Source organism: Schistocerca gregaria, chromosome X, assembly GCF_023897955.1.
Source record: "Schistocerca gregaria isolate iqSchGreg1 chromosome X, iqSchGreg1.2, whole genome shotgun sequence".
Lineage (NCBI taxonomy): Eukaryota > Metazoa > Arthropoda > Insecta > Orthoptera > Acrididae > Schistocerca > Schistocerca gregaria.
In genome coordinates, this window is record NC_064931.1 from 111,585,516 (window position 1) to 111,606,089 (window position 20,574).

Below are 20,574 nucleotides of genomic sequence, written 5' to 3' on the forward strand. Positions count from 1 at the left end.
AGACGTTCTGCAAGCGCCTATGAATATATGCGTTGTTCTGGTTTTTCGCTAAAAGAAACTCAATGACTCTACTCTGTCTGGAACGCACCTTCTTTACAGACGCTATTTTGAAGGCAATGTGGAGCGTCGCCACCTATCGGAGCTTCGTGAAGCTATAGGGGTTAAAGTGGGAATATTCCACAACAAATTATACTTGTTTTCAACACAGACTGGCCGAGGAAAATGATATTCCATTTCATATTGAACGCCCCTCGTACCGTATAGAGATGGTCATTAATTTTGCAGAGTGAAAAAAACTCAGCCGCTGCACCAGTCGTCGATTCTCAGCAGATCTTCCTGCATTTCGGTACAATCTTGTCTACAGTCCCCTTCCGGGCAACAGCATTGTCAGCGAGCAGCAGACGGATCTTCCGACTTTCCAGTCATATGCTACTTCATTCTTTCGCAGTTTGCCGGAATTTAAACTTTTTTTACCACTTTTGACTCTCACTGCATTCTTTAGCTTCATTTTCATAGTTAAGAATAGACAAATCGTCATTCCCACGGTAATAGCAGGTGCGCTAAGTAGGACATCTGACCAAAATATGGAAAACTGGAATAGTCACTTATGCGCTACTATTTCAACGACGATATGCCTTAACTCTCTATGAAGGTTAATTATGCCAACGGCACTCTCTACAGAGCTTATGCCATCAACCTTTCGTACTGATGGTTCTCAAAATGAGCAGGTCTTAAATCTTCGTCCGGCGAACTCGGTACGATAAGTAATGAGGATGATTTCCTCAGTATAACCGAGGACTGTTTGCTAGACGGTGAGTGTAATTAAGTAAGAGTGGTTGGGTTTTTGCAGGATGACCACCGCGCGTTCCGGCGCCAGCTGGAGGACAAAAGGCCGGTGGTGGAGAACAACCTGCTGAGCGGCCGCCAGTACATCGCCAACGAGCCGCCGCTCTCCGACACCAGCGACAGCGAAGGTCAGTCATTTCAAGCAGTTACTCACTTGTACTGACAAAGGCCTTCATCTTATGGGGCCAATCTAAGGGAAAGTCTTCGATGTAGTGAGACTTTTCACAATAACAATAAATTGTCTTGTCCTACTTTGTAACTGCTATGAAATAAAAACCCATAAAAGTAGTAGTAGTAGTAGTAGTCGTGGTGGTGGTGATTTCAGTCCGATATGTCTATTCTTTACAAGCCTGTTCCTATATGTATAGCTACTACAACCAATACCCGCCTGAACCTTCTTACTGTATTCATCTCTTCGTCTCCCTCTACAATTATAACCCCTAGACTTCCTTCCATAACCAAATTGACGATTTCTTCAGGCCTTAGGCTGTGTCCCATCAAATGATACCTTTATTCTGTCAAATTGTACAATAAACCGTTTTTTTTTTTGTTTTTGTATCCCGCCTGGAAGGCGGCGCGTGAGTCTGCTGCTGTAAACTGAAGGGTAGGCTGAATGTAGGAAGGGCGTAGGAGTTGGAAAAGGTTAAACGCGTCAGTACTTCGTTTAACTTAACAGAACATTTAATAGAGAATATTAGTCAATGACATACGTAACTTTGCACTGATGATGAGCACGTAGGTGTGAAGTTGTACAGGTATGAACGCTAACAAACGTTACACGGGCAAAATCTGTAGTGGCTCGCCCACTATGAAATAGAAACAATGTTGCTTGGTCGTCTACTCGGAATCAAATGGGCTGAATATGAAGCGGCGCTCGTAGAGCTGCACAGAGCCGGCTAGAGGGCGCTGTCGGTTTCGTAGTGCCAACCTAGCAGAGAGCACCTACGTTGTGGGTTCGTAGCTATTGATACCACATATTTAATTTCCATTCGATTCAGTACCTCTTCGTTAGTTATTCGATCTACCCACCAAATTTTCAGCATCTCATGTAGCACTACGTTTCGAAAATCTCCACCATCGTCTTGTATGAACTGTTTATCGTCCACGTTTCACTTCCGCACAATACTACATGTTTGACGAGTAAGTTTAGAGAACACTTCGTAACACGTACATTTACACTGAGGTAACAAGTGGGATACCTCCTAATAGCCGGCCGCGGTGGTCTCGCGGTTCCAGGCTCTCAGTCCGGAACCGCGCGACTGCTACGTTCGCAGGTTCGAATCCTGCCTCGGGCATGGATGTGTGTGGTGTCCTTAGGTTAGTTAGGTTTAAGTAGTTCTAAGTTCTAGGGGACTGATGACCTCAGAAGTAAAGTCCCGTAGTGCTCAGAGCCATTTGAACCATACCTCCTAATATCTTGTCGGACCTCCTTTTGTAATTGCGAAAGTGTTGCTTCTGCAGGATTTTGTGCACGAACTGACCTCTTGATTAGCCGGCCTGGGTGGCCGAGCGATTCTGGGCGCTACAATCTGGAACCGCGCGACCGCTACGGTCGCAGGTTCGAATCCTGCCTCGGGCATGGATGTGTGTGATGTCCTTAGGTTAGTTAGATTTAAGTAGTTCTTAGTTCTAGGGGACTGATGATCTCAGAAGTTAAGTCCCATAGTGCTTAGAGCCATTTTTGACCTCTCGATTATGTCCCATAAAAGCTCGATGGGATTCGTGTCGGGAAACCTAAGAGGCCAAATTACTCGTTCGAATTGTCGAGAATGTTCTTCAAACCAGTCGTAAACAATTGTGACCCAGTGAAGTGGCGCATTGTTGTCCACAAAAATTCCATCGTTGTTTGGGAACGTGAAGTCCATGAATGGCTGCAAATGGTCTCCAAGTAATTGAACAGACCGGAGGACCCAGTCCATCCCCTGTAAACACGCAGCCTGCACCATTGTGGAGCCACCACCAGCTTGCACAGTGCCTTGTTGACAAGTTAGGTCCATGGCTTTGTGGGATCTGCACCACACACGATCTAACAATCAGCCCTTGCCAACTGAAATCGGGACTCATTTAACCAGGCCACGGTTTGCCAGTTGCCAAGGGTCTAACCGATATGATCACGATCTCAGGAGAGGCGCTGCAAACGATGTCACGCTGCTAGCAAAGGCACTCGCGTCAGTCGTCTACTGCCATAAACTATTAACACAAAATTTCGCCGCACTGTCCTAATGGATATATTCATTATACGTTCCACATTGATTTCTGTGTTTATTTTGCACATTGTTGCTTGTCTGTTAGCAGTGACAACTCTACGCAAACGCCGCGCAGCTGTTGGTCGTTAAGTGAAGGCCGTCAGCCATTGCGTTGTCCGCGGTGAGAGACAGTACCTAAAAATTGCTGTTCTCGGAACACTCTTGGCACGTATTAAATTCCCTAGCGATTTCGGAAATGGAATGTCCCATGCGCCTAGCTCCATCTACCACTACGACTTCAAATTCTGTTAATTCCCGTCGTGCGGCATAATCACGTCGGAAGCCTTTCCACATGACTCGCCTGAGTACAAATGAAAGCTCAGTCAATGTCTGTCCGTTTATATCTTGTGTATACGATACTATCGTCATCTGTATATGTGCAATCGCTATCCCATCACGTCTGTCTCCTAAGCGTATATTTATTGTTAAGAAATTTCTCTGTTTCAGAAACGCTTCTCTTGCAAAAACCGTCTACTACTGCTTGTGTCTCATTTCCTAATCTGATTCCCTCAGGATGACCTGATTTAACTGTACTACATCTTATTACCCATGTTTTACTTTTATTGATATTAATTTTACAAGTCCATTTCAAGACACTATCTATTCCGTTCAAAAGCCCTTCCAAGTTCTTTGCCGTCTCTGACAGAATTACAATGCCACTGGCAAATCGCAAATTTTAGTGTCTTCTCCTTGAACTTTAGTCCTCTTTCCAACCAAATTTCTCTTTAGTTTTGTATACTGTCTGTTCAGTGTAAAAATTGAATATTGTAACGGAGAGGCTGCAACCCTCTCTCACTCCCTTCTCAACTACTGCTTCCCTTTCATGTCCTTCGCCTCTTAAAACTGCAGTCCGATTCTTGTAGAATTTAAACATAAGCATTCATTGCCTCCCTCTATATTTTTCATCCCCGGCACCTTCTGAATTTCAAACAGCGTATTCCAGTCAACATTGTCAAAAGCTTTCTGTAAATTTACAGATGTTATAAACGTCAGTCTGTACTTCATTTGTGGCGGTACGTACCGGTACGCCGTTCCGGTACCTCTGACGAAAATAAAAATAAAAAACAGAACCACAGCTTTTAAGGTGTGATATGATAGAACTATTGCTGCTGTTGAAGCGATTTAAAACAAACGTTCTGTTCACAGATTTAAAATGCTAACGAAAGTGTTAAAATAACGTTTTAAGAAGTCTAAATTTCAAAAACAGCCCTTTGAACGCCAGAGCACCGGAACCTCATTTTTCAGAAATCAAGCAGTGGGGCCAGTATTTCCTCAGTGTTCTTATATTACCCCGGAACGCAAACACATCTACATATTCCCCGAGGTCAGCTCCTACCAATGTTTCCATTGTCCTGTAAATACTTCGTGTCAATATTTTGCAACCTTGACTTACTAAAATCATGGTTCGGTAATATTCACACCTGTCAACATTTGCCTTCTTTGGGGGTGGAATTATTACAGTCTTTTAATTAATATAACTTTCAATGCGATAGGGTCCGCGATGGATTTTTTGAAAGATTTCTTGATTCCTTCAGCTGCCATTATCTTTATTTCATGTACAATTGTACAATTTCGGCTTTAGGTAATTTTCAAGTATTTTATGGATGATTTTCTTAGTAGTAAACTATGTCATGTGCGTCGTTGCTCCTACGACACCATGCTCATAAAATAAATCCGAGATGTTCAGGCTATTTTAATTAACAACTTTGAGAAGTCCCGGTGTTCTCTAGCCGTGTTAGCAGAAGCCCGCAGCCACACAGGAAGATAGGAAGGCCGTTCGTGATGGGAAGTATCCATTATTTACCCGGGCAGCGACGACGGCGACCCTGTCGGTTCCCCTTTTTAATAGAGCTGTTTTATAGTACATAAAACGGAGAACACGACGCTTCTCCGCTGCGGAAAGCATTCCACTTTTATTACTGCTCGTACTACGAATATATTTTCAACTATATCGTGAAAATATTTTATTACCCCATTACGCCCGTGACCCAATTTTTACTATATACCGTTATTACAAAATGTGAATATGTGGTCAATTACGGTGAGTTTAAGGATTCTGTCATCTTCACAGATAGAATCAGATTATTAGGGTATTGAAATGTGAAGCTCTTACGAATATCTACGCTTTCAGCATTTATTTGAACGAACCAATCGCGATCAAGATTTACTTTGTATACCGCTTAGTAAATAAATGAAGATAGAATCTTATTTTAGAGTGGAAATTATTGATGCTTTTCTTTAAGAATTAGATTTTCAGTTCTTTCTACTTCCGTGAACTTGTTTATTTAAAATTTAGACTATTATTCTTGCCTTCGCAAAATAACTCTTCCATTTTTAAGTAATTTGAATTCATCGGCGTGTAAATACATAAAGAGTGACGAGTCTAAGTGAGCTAGAAGTGACCTGTATTGCTGTATTGGTAATGAGTACGCTTAGAAATGAATTTCCAGCTCGACTGTCTTAATTTTTTTCCTGTGCTTTCCCCTGAATAACACGTGCGAACAGCAAACAGTTTTTTAATGAAACCCATTATAAATATCTTCCTCTGAGTACATTTCCATCTCCACGGACTCGAACTAACTGTAGCGTATCTACGATACAATATGTTAATCCTTAAGTTGTATTAGCTGCAGATGTAAGTGCTAAGCGTAAAGAAGAAGGGGAGGAGAAATAGAAATCACAGTGTGTAATGTGGTACGTATATACTGCGTGAAACGACTATCGTTTAATAAATGGTATTGGAAGATCTGCGAGAGTTCGAAGCAGGCTAATATGAAAGCAAAGCTTGCAGCTGGAAAATTTTTTGAAAAAAAAAGCATTCTCGTCGTGGGCTCGTGTTATGAATTCCTTCGTTTAGCATGAAACGAATACAGAGTGTTTCTACTGTGTGTGTGTGTGTGTGTGTGTGTGTGTGTGTGTGTGTGTGTGTGTGTGAGAGTGTGTGTGAGAGAGAGAGAGAGAGAGAGAGAGAGAGAGAGAGAGAGAGAGAGATTTAGAGCCAACGCTGGCAACGAATCTGTTCCATTTGATTGTTCGCAGTGACAACATTTTTCTCAAAATGAAACCGTCCTTTGAGAACAAATTAAAATTGGTCTTCTCGTTATGCTGTCCTGCAGAAGCATCGGTATTTCCAATATTTTTAAACCACTATGTCGAGCAACGTGGTGCTAACATGGCACATTATGCTCCTTTTGAAATGCGTAGAATTCAATTCCCGGTATAATCGATGTTATTGAAAATATTAAACGGTTCCTCCGAATTAGCTCGGCAGGTTTCTACTGCTGTACCGTCCGTATTACTGGGGCTGGTATTTCTTTCTCCGTTTTTTTTTCTTTTTTTCTTTAGCAGGTATTCTTGTATGGCGGTGTTTTCGTCACTGGTACAAAAGTAAACAGAGCAAGTTAGGAAAACAAAACAACGAAGATAGCGGCACAGCATTTTTCCCTCGTTCTTACGGAGACTTATATCGCAGTGGCGCTTGTTCCAGAAGACTCATGCTGCTCGACAAACCATCTTCATCAGATTGGAAAGATACTAGAGCCTTGGCTACTTCATTGTCATAACACGATGGCCAGAAAACCAAGGCGGCTTGAAATCAACTAATAAGAATTACGAGTAATACCACGTAGGCGTGGATATGCATTAATTGTCCATTGTTTTATCAGCTTTCTCCAAACAATACGCGGACGGGATGAAAACTACATCTGGGGTTTATTACACAGCTATAACGGTAAACACGTCACCGCTGTCCTTGCTGCTCAGTTTTCGATCTGTTTATTGATTCTGAAGTATCTCTCGATACCAAAGAAGACATTGCCTCCAGCCAACCCCATTACACACTCTTTTTAATGTATACAACACGACTTGTTTGTTTCTGTCCGACGTAATGCACACATATTAGTTGATCACAGCATTATTGCACCAGGGAGTGAGGATGTTTCAGTTGGCTTATCGTGCGTTTGTATCGAGGAAACGCTGAAACACTTGATAGTATATGAACAACTATCTTGAACTCATTCAGAGAGCATGCGTTTTCTTTTATCAGCACTGTTCTTGTTCACTGTAACGTCACCGCCTGTTTCCGATAACGGCCACGGGAGGCCAAGTGAAACAATGTCGTGGTCGGGATGTAAATAACACAAACTGTTTATTTAGTTGTCATTTTGGTTGCATCACTCTCCAAACTGTGTATTCCGTCGCGCCATCGCGTCTGCAACCAACACGAGGTACGTCCACCTCACACCACAGACTTCCGTCGATTGCGTTGCCCTCTGTCCCAGGCAAGTGGTCTCTCTCGAATAAGATGGCGCACAGTTCGTCTTCCGATATTGATTCTCAAGTATTTCTTTCGGTTCACATAATTTTAGATATTCATTGTGCTCATTAATACAACCTGTTACGTATAATTATTATTCCTTACATTCTGGTTTTTCCATTTACTAATCTTTATATTTTAATACACTTGGAACTTTATTTCAAACTTTCAAAAAGCCTCTTCGCTGTTACCTCCAGTCAACAGGCGCCCTGAACTACAGCCTTACGTGGTGATCAGAAAGGTGACACGGTGTCGCTCAGCTTACAAATCACTGTAATGCGACATAATTAGACATTTCCTGACATAGCAGGTGTGTGAGAAAAGTAATGAGACTGACAATACGGCTAGCAATCTGGCTGCGTCGTGTTCTACCTTGTGCAAACTGGTGCGTTCATCCCTTCCAGATGCTCAGTCCAACATTCAGCTCAGTACAGCCATCACGTGATTTTTGAGAGCGCAGTCAGTGAAGTCGTGTGTTACGAAAATGGAGCAGCGGAATTCAGAGCAACATAATGCCATCAAGGTTTGTGTTAAACTTGGGAAAAAGTCTGAGGAAAGGAGTGAATCGAGTGAGACCGGACATTGCAGACAAGTGGATGCTGCATCATGACAACGTGCCGTGTCATTCGGCCACTTCCATCACGGAATGTTTTACCTCAAAAGGCATTCCTGTTGTTCAAAAACGGAAGATTAGGATTTAACTTCCAGTCGACACCGAGCTCGTTAGAGACAGAGCGCAAGCTCGGACTATTTCAAGGATGGGGAAGGCAGTCGATCGTGCCCTTTCAAAGGAACCATCCTGGCCTTTGCCTGGAGCAGTTTAGGGAAATCACGGAAAACCCAAATCAGGATGGCCCGACTCATGTTTGAACCGTCGTCCTCTCGAATAAGAGTCCAGTGTGCTAACCACTGTGCCACCTCACTCGCTCCTGTTGTTCCACAACCTGATCTAAGTCCTTGTGCTTCTTTTCTTTCCCTAAACTGAAACATTTCACGAAGAACGTCATTTTGGGACTCTGGTAAACATTCAGAAGAATGTGACCGACACGTTAAAGGCTCTACAGCTTGAAGACTTTCAGCGCAGCTACTAAGACTGGTAACAACGATTCCGCCAATGTATAGCTGCCGAAAGAAACTAGTTTGAAGGGGACAATATTGTTGTTTGAAAAAAATTAAAACATTGGTAGATCAAAATCAGTCATTACTTCTCTCACACACATGTAGAATAATTTTTATAGTTTGACTAACAGAGAGCAGTGGCAAAAACAGCGTAGAGGACGAAATTAATTGTCGGTCTGGGAGAATGTGGAACAGATATCTGACCGTACCAGTGTTTTGGATTAAATACCGTAACTCCGTTTTGCGTCGTGTTCAATGACGTCGTGGGACGTTGTCGACGATAACCTGTTAGTCGTGTTGGATCGTTAATCTCTCGTATTTGTCGGGGATAAGTTTCGGCCTTCCTCCTATCTATGATTTTCATGTTTTTCGTAACTACACTCTTACACCCGTACAGTTTTGATGCACCCTACAGTATACAGGGTGAATATAACCTCTAAAAATTCCCGAAGCGACGTAGATGACGCCGAGACAAGTAATTTAATATAAAACACATGGGGTCGCAAATGTCGGGAAATACTCCAAAAATGGATGAGAAATGTTGAGCAGATGACGTAACCCGCTGCACGTGTAGCGGTTGGGCTTGGGCGTGAAGGGAAGATTGAGCGATGCAATACTTGCATTGGAGCAAACGGTGCAAATGTCGAACACCTTTTGTAAATGTGATCTGTTGTAAACGTACAAATTAGAAAATCGTTGACCTCGCTCTGTCCCAGTAAAAGCTGTTCTTATTTTGTGTTTCTTCCCTTTTTTTCCTCCTTTGCTCACAGACATTATTTAACAAAGAAAACGTAGGTCATTTACTGGTAAGGACGCAAGTCGGAAGTTCGTGCTCATTTACTTTCGATGCAGTACGTAGGTTTTTGTTGTATTGCACTTTGCAATAAACTAACGGAGACCGGTAACCAAAATAATAACTCTCACCTCATTGTAAACACTTAACTGTCGAAAGCCACGGAAAAAAATAACGCTTGCCAGGCGCAAACTCGAACCTGAGCCCCAGGTACTAAAGTCGCGCACGTGGTCCCAGAGCCAAAATGCTTGACTTACGTTGGGATGAGGAGGTGCGACAGACCGATAGGATCAGCTGCAGCGGGGTACCTCACATGTTCAGCATTCGTCGTCCGCTTAAAGGATGTTCCCCATGTGTCTTACATTAAATTAACTGTCTCTGCATCATCTACGTCGCTTTGGAGGTTTCTAAACGTTCATGAGAATCATCATATACCGGGTGATCAAAAAGTCAGTATAAATTTGAAAACTTAATAAACCACGGAATAATGTAGATAGAGAGGTAAAAACTGACACACATGCTTGGAATGACATGGGGTTTTATTAGAACAAAAATGCAGGATGGCGCTCCACCCCATACTGCTAGACGCGTGAAAGATCTCTTGCGCGCGTCGTTTGGTGACGATCGTGTGCTCAGCCGCCACTTTCGTCATGCTTGGCCTCCCGGGCCCTAGACCTCAGTCCGTGCGATTATTGGCTTTGGGGTTACCTGAAGTTGCAAGTGTATCGTGATCGACCGACGTCTCTAGGTATGCTGAAAGACAACATCCGATGCCAATGCCTCGCCGTAATTCCGGACATGCTTTAAAGTGCTGTTCACAACATTATTCCTCGACTACAGCTATTTTTGAGGAATGATGGTGGACATATTGGGCATTTCCTGTAAAGAACATCATATTTGCTTTGTCTTACTTTGTTATGCTAATTATTGCTATTCTGATCAGATGAAGCGCCATCTGTCTGACATTTTTGAACTCCTGTATTTTTTTGTTCTAGTAAAACCCCATGTCATTCCAAGCATGTGTGTCAATTTGTACCACTCTATCTACATTATTCAGTGATTTATTCAGTTTTCAAATTTATACTGATTTTTTTGATCACCCGCTATATTCACACCTACACCACGTAATAATCATGTCGGAATTTGGCTTTGACTTTGAAGAAAATTGGGGTTCTCTGCATTGCTATTACACTCGTTCGTTAACTTTATAGACTCTTATTTTCGTTTCATATTAGTTCGTATCATTTAGTGATTTAGTGCTCCAGTTCGAAAAACGTATCCGACTGTAGCACTCTTCATTGCACATGGACGCTGCTTTTTCTGGTTATTTCATAAACACCGAAGCTTTACCTCCCGACTGCTGATGTCCGATCGATATCTACATTCCAACGTAGCTGACGTAACAGCCTGCTAGAACAAGTCTTTTTCCGTTGGAGCCCCATCTACTAGCAGCCGCAATCTTAGTTTATCCTGTTTGAGCTAGACAACGAGTACTAGAGAAGATATTTTAAAATTCTGGTTCCCAATAGAAACAGAAACGAAAAAGTGCATCCATTTTCAGATAGTCATACCACTAGCACGCCGCATCAGCTGAAATGACTGTGAGTCAGACTAAAAAGCAGTTGTCCGCTTCACGGGGTTGGGGGAGGCGCTAAAATATTAGGATAAATGTGTCGCCGAGTGCAATTAATGTGATTGGGCTGAGGCTCCCTGGGGATCGCACCCGCAGCATTTCTTCCCGGAATTCAATAATACGGCCGCCCTCGCGCCGCGCCGCCGAGACACGCCACCGGGCTACCGCCTCGCCGCCGCCCATTCGCTGCTAACTTCCCAACTATGTCGAAACACACTTCGCTATTTGTATTTCCCACGAATGTAGCTTCAGACGGGGAAAAGGAACAGCCAGCAGTTTAGCAGACATATTCATTCACTGCTGTTGTGGTCTTCGGTCCGTAGATTGATTTGATTCGTGTTTAAAAAAAATTTTTTTAATGTTTTTGCTAAGATCTTCTATGTCAACAGCTAATGCGAATCTCAAATTTTTTTAGAAGATTTTAATAAAAAGTTAAAAGAATTTTTTAACATCTATCAACAAACGAGGAGAACAGGGCAGTTGCTGAAACCCGGTACTTGTCTTTATTCGTTTGATTTTTGTCAGATGAGTCAATTTAAAAAGAAATTGGAAAATCGTTTGAAATTGTTTTTGGTGAAATTCCTATAGTGTACCATGAATCATAGTCAGCTGCAAGCGCCAGTTTCCGGAAAAAATGATCCACTGTGCATGGTTTTCCGTGAAATTATTGACAGCGCGGGAAATCTTCAGCAATCTTAATGACGTTTCTTCCCCGAGTGAGATTCATACGAAATAATGTCACTCTAGAAAACCTGCCTTCGCGCTATGGTCGTTGTACTCGGAATATCTGTGTTTAGAATATTTCTAGGATCGGTATCATCCAGGGGAATGCAACAAATCTTCCTGAAGAATAAACATATAAGGATTAATATAAGAATTGTTATGAGAATGAAATGTCAGAATATGAGAATTTAGAAGAGTTGTGACTACTCAGTATACTATACGCACGTGTATTATATAATAAATACGTGACACTTAGTGTGAAATGCATTTGTAATTTTATAATTAATATAACGCCCTTGTATCCTCTAATTTGTTAAGAAACATTTGTGCAGTGGCCTTCCACAGAAATGGGTAGATAAATGAAAAAAATAAAATAAACAAAACTCGGGGTTCGAACATGGGGCGCAAAATTAAAAAGCTGCGGCCATAACCACTGAGCCACCATTTCGTCTGAGGATGTGGAGCGATAAAAGGCACAGGAAGTACCTCGAAAACTATGACAGTCTTTCTTGTTCCAGAAACTGTCGAGTACCTACGGATAAGCCGATGCACGAGTTCCCAATTTTGACTTCTCTTCCACTGAGCGAAATTTCTTGGAAATAATGTGGTGGCACTTCAAGTGTTCTCCTCGTAAGCTGTGGATTCCCGCAATGTAAAAACGTATCATGTGATGCATCTGTCCACGCTAGTCCGTCCTCCATTAACAAATGACGATTTTTTTACTGTCTCAGGATGTGTCCTATGAACCGATCTCTTCTTTTAGTCATGTGGGACTATAAATTACTCTCGCCCAATTTCTATTCGCTACCTCCTCATCAGTTAGGCGATGTACCTACTATCTTCAGCATTCTTCTGTAGCACACCATTTCGAAAAGCTTTTGTTCTTTCGTTGTCTGAACAGTTTAACGTCCACGTTTCGCTTCGGTACAAGGTTTCACTCGAGACAAATACCTTCAGATTAGGCATTCGAACGCTTAAATTTAAATTCGAAGTTAGCAAACTTATATTTTTCTGAAACGCTTTTCTTACTATTGCCATCCTGCATTTTATGCCTTCAGTTTCATTGCTCCTCAAACAGTAAAACTCACGTACCACATTTTGTGTGTTAGTTCTTAGCCTAATTCTCTTAGCATCGCCTGATTTAATGCATACACTGTATGGCCACATATTTCCGGACACTTCAGTGAATACTGTCCATACAATGCAAGGCTGTCCAGAAGAAGGTATAACGGTACAAACACAGTGTGGCAGCGCTATAAATGTGCTTTCTGTCAGAAAGTGTCCGCTAAGAATTGTAATTGAGCTTGAAAGGGGGTACGACCATAAAGAAACACAAGTTTGGGCGTCCCTTCAAGAAGCTGCACGTACCTGCGTTCGCTTTTAGTCAAATTATTGCGAAATTCGAACGCGTCTGAAAAAATAAGCCCAGTTACCTCTCTTGACATTTCAAAGAAATTAAATGGTAGCGATCACTGAACTTTACGGTCTAAACGTCGAACGTATTTAGGAAGAACTTTCGTTACTGCTCACGTATAGAGCTCAGTGCGAGAACTATTAGTCGTGATATACATCTGCTTTAATGGACAGAGTGCTGCACAGGAGGTCCTGGACATATGACCGAATATGCATCGTTTAGAGAGTTGCAAACAACACTGTCATTGGTTTGTGTAACAGTGGAAGACGTTATTACAGAGTGGTGTACCATTCGTTTAGGCTTCGCGGGCTTCTGGAAGACGGTATTTACCTGAGTTTGTGAAATTCGTTGGAGGCATTGTAGTTATTTGCGGATATTTTTCCTTAGTTTGGACTCGGAACGTTAGTTTCGTTCGACCTAAAAGCGAACACACATGTTGGTCAAAATATTTTCGATATTAAGGCGCTTCCTGCTGTATGGAAAACGTATCTTTATTATGTTAGTGTGGTAGTGATCGTAGTCACCAATCATTGTGGGTCAAAAAATGAGACATTTGGTAGACTGGCCTCATCTAAGCGCCGTCCTTTACACTATAAAACAACTTTTGGATGCTCTATATCGATCACAGACCGCTTTCTGAAAGTCGGATCAATCCCTTCAGGTACCCAGCGACAAATGCTCGCCATGCAATAACAAGAATGGATGCCAATTGCACCTATAGTTCTCAGAAGTTCAATGGATAAGCTTAATCGAAAATCAAATGTTGTAACACTAACAAACAAAGGCTACGAGCGCTATTACCTGCTTGGTTGGCGTCTTTAGAACAAGCTACAACAGATATCCCACCACAGTACTGTGATATCACAGTAGAAAAGACTGAAGGTTCTTCATATAAGAACAATTACACTTTGTGATCAAAATTATCCGGACACCTGGCTGAAAATGACTTGAAAGTTCGTGGCGCCCTCCATTATTAATGCTGGAATTCAATATGTTGTTGGCCCACCATTAGCCTTGATGACAGCTTCCACTCTCGCAGGTATACGATCAATCAGGTGCTGGAAGGTTTCTTGGTGAATGGCAGCACATTCTTCACCGAAATCTGCACTGAGGGGAGGTATCGCAGTCTGTCGGTGAGGCCTGGCACGAAGTCCGCGTTCCATCCCGAACGGGTTCTAAAGGTTTCAGGTAAGGGCTCTGTGCAGGCCAGTCCATTACAGGGACGTTATTATCCTGTAACCACTCCGCCACAGGCCGTGTATTATGAACACACAGCAATGAAATGAGCGCATGACATCCTTGGTCGGGAGGCCCATATTCGGGGAAATTCGGCTGCCAAGTGCAAGTCGTATTTTATTCGACGCCATATTGGGCGACTTGCGCGCCGCTCAGGGGTATGAAATGATGATGAGGACAACACAACACCCAGTCCCCGGGAATAATCGAACCCGGACCCGCTTGCATTTGAGGCGTGCACTTTACCACCCAGCTAACAGGCGGATTATGAACAGGTGCTCGATCGTGTTTAAAGATGCAGTCTCCAGTCTCGAAATGCTCTTCAAACGTGGGAAGCAATAATGTGCTTAAAACAACAATGTAGGCCTGTGCTGTGATAGTACCACGCAAAACAACAAGGGGTGCAAGCCCCCTTCATGAAAAATCCCACCACACCATAACACCACCGCCAGCGAATTTTACTGTTGCCACTACACACGCTGGCAGATGACGTTCACCGGGCATTCTCCATACTCACACCCTGCCATCAGACCGCCACATTGTGTACCGTGATTCATCACTCCACACAACGTTTCTCCACTGTTCAGTCGGTCAATGTTTACTCCCCTTACACCAAGCGAGGTGTCGTTTGGCGTTTACCGGCGTGATGTGTGGCTTATGAGGAGCCGCTCGACCATGAAATCTAAGTTTTCTCAAAAAAATGGTTCAAATGGCTCTGAGCACTATGGGACTCAACTGCTGTGGTCATCAGTTCCCTAGAACTTAGAACTACTTAAACCTAACTAACCTAAGGTCATCACACACATCCATGCCCGAGGCAGGATTCGAACCTGCGACCGTAGCGGTCGCGCGGTTCCAAACTGTAGCGCCTAGAACCGCTCGGTCACCCTGGCCGGCTCTGTCAGTCAACAGACGAAGTCGGCCTGGACGTGTCCCTTCACGTTTCCACTTCACTACGACATCGGAAACAGTGGACCTAGGTATGTTTAGGAGTGTGGAAATCTCGCGTACAGACTTATGACACAAGTGACACCCAATCACCTGACCACGTTCGAAGTCCGTGTTCCACTTGCAGGTAGAGCGAGGGAAAAACGGCTATCAATATGCCTTCGTTTTGAGCTCTAATTTCTCATATCTTATCTTCGTCGTCCTTAAGCGATGTGTATAGTGGTGGCAGTAGAATCGTTCTGCAGTCAGCTACGAATGCCTGTTTCTAAGTTTTCTCAATATTGTTCCAACTACTGCGACTTCCGTCCAGGGATTCCCATTTGAATTCCCGAAGCATCTCCGTAATACCTGCGTGTTGTTCGAACCTAGTGCTAACAAATCAAGTTGCCCACCTCTGAGTTGCTTCGATGCCTTCCTTTAATCCGATCTGCTACGGATCCCAAACACTCGAGCGGTACTCAAGAATAGGTCGCACTTGCATCTTACATGCGGTCTCCTTTACAGATGAGCCGCACTTTCACAAATATCCCGATAAACCGAAGTCGAACATTCACTTTCCCTACTATAATCGTCACATGTTCGTCCCATTTCACATTGCTTTGCAACGTTAGACCCAGGTGTCTTAAACGACGAGTGTGTGTCAAACAGCCGGCCAGTGTGGCCGTGCGGTTCTAGGCACTTCAGTCTGGAACCGCGCGACCGCTACGGTCGCAGGTTCGAATCCTGCTTCGGGCACGGATGTATGTGATGTCCTTAGGTTGGTTAGGCTTAAGTAGTTCTAATCTCTAAGGGACTGATGACCTGAGATGTTAAGTCCCATAGTGCACAGAGCCATTTGAACCATTTTTTGTGTGTCAAACAGGACATTACAAATGCTGTATCCGAACATAGCGGGTTTGTTTTTCCGACTCATCCGCATTAACTTAAATTTTTCTACATTTAGAGCTACCTACCATTCATCACACCAACTATAAATTTTGTCTAAGTCATCTTGTTTCCTCCTACAGTCACTGAACTACTGTGCAGTATTGATGGATAGCGTGGTAGAAAAGGAAACGTTTGGGTTGCCTGATAGCTAGACATATGATGGATGATGATGAAAAGGATTATTTGGTCCAGACTTACCCGAAGTGCAGAAAAACAGGCAACAATATGCGTTTGACACAGAGCGTGAATCAACAGTTCATCGTACTCTGTACCTAGATGCACCTGTAGCTTTTTAACACACTTTGTTACCATTATGCACCATAACTTTATGTGAATTGCAGCAATTGCTTCATTTGAATGCAGTGTACAACGCATTATACTTGTGTAGAATCCGGTGGCGTATCACGCATGGCGTACAGCGCCGGCGTAGTACGCATTTCTCTCCTTCGAAAAACAGCTTTACTACTTTCTCAATGTCGATTTGCTCGACACACTACGCTGAGATTATTTTTACTCCGCGGCGCAAAACTCCTGCTGGTAAGAAAACCTGGCTTAAATGTAGGCTAGGATGCACAGGATGAAGGATAAGGGGATCGTATGAACTTCCCTCAGCGATTTGATTCTTATTGACGGGGTGTGTAGGTACGACTAGGACTTGAACATATATAAACAAGAAGAAGCAACTCTCGAGCGTTTTCGAGAAAATCTAGTTTGAAAATTTTAGGCGTATTTACGCATTTTGTTTGGTCGCTAGTACTCAAGGAGTTCGCAGCGTAGCGAGCAAGCGTGTAGTCCCTGAGATCTCGGGAACGAATAACGGCTGCTGGTAATCTTTTTTGTCTATCTCACGTAGTTTATTATGACTGTGCAAATTATCAGTATCTAACAAATCATTTTATTATTTTCATAATTGTCATCCTGAAGAGACCAGAAAAAAATATTTCCTAATGAGACTGGGAAATCAGTAAAGTCATTTTATTTATGCTACTGTATGTACATTTGTGACAAATAAAATCTGTAATGTATAATGAACTGCACGAACCAGGATGATAGCGATCGAAAAAACATGTAAATCAATCATTATTGCGACACACAGCACATGTAATGAATGCCCTTCATAAACGGTTCTGGCTCATCACACAATTCCGCGGCACACCGCGGATTCAGAAGCATGCATCGAATATTGGAGAAGATAACTGACGGTGTTCGGATGATTGAATTTTTATGCAGTCTTCTCTAGAAAGTGTATCTCTTCTGTTAGACGATGTGCGTGCAATTTTATAGTCATTTTATAAGGTTCTTCACGTGCCAGTAAAAATAAACGTGGCAAGGCTGCACACGGAATACATTTTGGAGGAATTACATTAGTAATGAGCAGGCCGGAGTGGCCATGCGGTTCTAGGTGCTTAAGTCTGGAACCGCGTGATCGCTACGGTCGCAGGTTCGAATCCTGCCTCGGGCATGGATGTGTGTGGTGTCCTTAGGTTAGGTAGGTTTAAGTAGTTCTAAGTTCTAGGGTACTGATGACCACAGCTGTTAAGTCCCATAGTGCTCAGAGCCATTTGAACCATTAATAATGCACGTGGGCAAACCATCTCCTTTTTGAAAAATTAACGTGGAATTTAAACACAAAAACGGTATCGACAAAGAGATTCGATCCCAAAACCTCGCGCTTAAAAAACTTAGCGCTTACTCACTCGGCTCCTGACTCCATGAATCTTTATGCATAGTGTAAAAGCAGAGCTAAAATTTGCAAACTCGATTTTCTCGAAAATGGTTGAGAGTTGCGTCTTCCTGTTGACATATGATGTTGAAGTCCTAATCGTGCCCTATACACGATATCAATACGAATCAAATCGTTGAGGGTAATTCGTACGGTCGCAGGCATTCACTGCCAATTTCGCGGTCTACGCGGCGGATTGCTAAGCGAAGGGGCCCGGGTTCGATTCCCGCCCGAGTAGGAGATTTTCTCCGCTCGGGGACTGGATATTGTGTTGTCCTTACTTTCGTATCGTCATAATTGACATTACTATTGAGATGACTGAATGACCACGGCCCGAAAGCCAGTAAATTGAAAACTAAGCATCCCAATTTGCGTCTGGATCACGTGATAGGGAGAGGGGAGATATCAGAGCCTTACGCGTAGCAATGTAGGCGGCGATTACCGTCGGATAACAAGAACTGGCTCTTTGTTTCGCCTTCCAGTTCGCCAAAAAATACGTCGTTCTTTGTGAGGCGATTTCGTCCCCAAGATCTTACGGTTTCCTCGTGACGCACACACTTCCACGTGCGGCAGGGGGCAGAGCAAAGGTAACGAGGGGCTGGGTGGTCCCACGCGGCAAGTCGTTGCTTTGAAGGCGGTGTAGTGGCGGTGAGCAGCGCACGTTTCAGAGCCGGCTCCGGGGCTCAGGTGCGCCGCAGTCAGCTGAGTGCCGCCGCACGCACCGCCGTGTTTAGACACGAGCTGACGTCAGCTTTGTCACCGCGCCCTCCCTCCAATTACTGGCTGAGGGCGCTGCACGTCTGATCGCACGTGACGCACCAACTTTCACCCCCGTTGTTAAAAAGCCAGTGCAATTAGCGAGCGTATTACAACTTTTATTCGCTTCCAGTTTCGCGCCGTCTTTGAGATTACTATAGGCTGGGCGCGACAGTACCTTACATTTTACGTACGTAAGGAAAGAATGCATTTATGTATCGGAAGTTCGTGATTTAAAAAGAAATACTACTCAGTTTTCGATTACAGATCTCCACGCGAGCGTGCCGATTTAGAGCACCGTATAAACAACTAAATTGTTCAGTTATTCTGAACAGTGGATTCAGTACGTAGCCAACTCATTCGGTAAACGCGGACTTTTTTCGATATGTGCATGCAAACAATTGTTTGTGCATTTGCTAGTCGACCACAATATTACTGCACCTGCAAGCGAGGGCGCTTCGGTCGTGAATTTTATCTTCGTGTTTCACGAGGACATGCTGGGCCCCTTTGTGGTATGTGAAATCATTCGCAATGCAACGCGTTTTCCTTAGTCACCACTGTACTTGTTTCCGATAAAGGTCGAGGGAGGCCTAAACATTGAGTTATTCCGTCTTAGGCGTAACAGTTGAGTGTATGCAACTGAGAAGAGCCTGGAGAGAGAGAGAGAGAGAGAGAGATAGAGAGAGAGAGAGAGACTGATGATTGATAACTGCATACAACATCTCTCCTGTTTGCCAGTTTACATGAGGAATTTCTTCCACCACAAGGATTCGAATCTTCTAAGTGCGAGTTTCGATAAGATCTTTCGTCTGTCGTGGACTGGTTTAGCATTGAGCCACCGCTGGGACATGGACTACCAATCAAAGTATTTTAGCGCTCATCTCAAATAGGGAACAAAATGGCGCCAGATGCTCGGCCTAATACTCAAAATACGAGGGTTAGTCAAATGAAAACCTTAAATACTTTTAAAAATATTATTTATTGTGCACAAGTGGTACAAATCTGTGTCACTTTTCAACATAATCTCCCCCACGCTCAATGCAAGTCCTCCACCGCTTGCAAAGTGCATAAATTCCTTTTAAAAAAATTCTTTTGGTAGTCGGCGCAACCACTCATGCACCGCGTGGCGTACCTCTTCATCAGAACTGAACTTCTTTCCTCCAATTGCATCTTTGAGTGGTCCAAACATATGGAAATCACTTGGGGGAAGGTCTGGTGAGTATGGTGGATGAGGAAGACACTGAAAATGCAGGTCTGTGATTGTTGCAACTGTTGTACGGGCAGTGTGGGACCTTGCATTGTCATGTCGCAAAAGGACACTTGCTGACAGAAATCTACGTCACTTTGATTTGATTGCAGGCCACATCGCTTTGATTTGATTGCAGGCCTCAGATAATTTTTTAGGAGCTCTGAGTACGATGCACTGGTGACAGTGGTCCCTCTAGGCACGTAATGCTCCAAAATGACGCCTTTTTCGTCCCAAAAGAGAGTCAGGATAACCTTCCCTGATGATGGTTCTGTTCGAAACTTCTTTGGTTTTAGTGATGAGGAATGGCGCCATTCCTTGCTAGCTCTCTACGTTTCAGGTTGGTGGTCTACGTTTCAGGTTGGTGGAAGTGAACCCAGGTTTCGTCCCCAGTAATGATTCTTGCAAGGAAGCCATCACCTTCTCGTTCAAAGCGCCGAAGTAGTTCTTCACAAGCATCAACACGTCGTTCTCTCATTTCAGGAATCAGCTGCCGTGGCACCCATCTTGCACACACCTTGTGAAACTGGAGCACATCATGCACAATGTGGTGTGATGACCCGTGACTAATCTGTAAACATGCTGCAATGTCATTCAGTGTCACTCGGCGGTTTTCCTTCACTATGGCTTCAACTGCTGCAGTGTTCTG

General features: G+C 43.5%; 1 protein-coding gene across 1 annotated transcript in view; it reads left to right on the forward strand.

The window, feature by feature from the left end:
* LOC126299170 (dystrophin, isoforms A/C/F/G/H) overlaps positions 1–20,574 on the forward strand; it is a 2,370,611-nt gene that overhangs the window by 2,210,788 nt on the left and 139,249 nt on the right. The window contains exon 58 of the mRNA XM_049990931.1: positions 851–974. Coding sequence (XP_049846888.1) covers positions 851–974 — 124 coding nt within the window. The remainder of the gene's footprint in view (positions 1–850; positions 975–20,574) is intronic.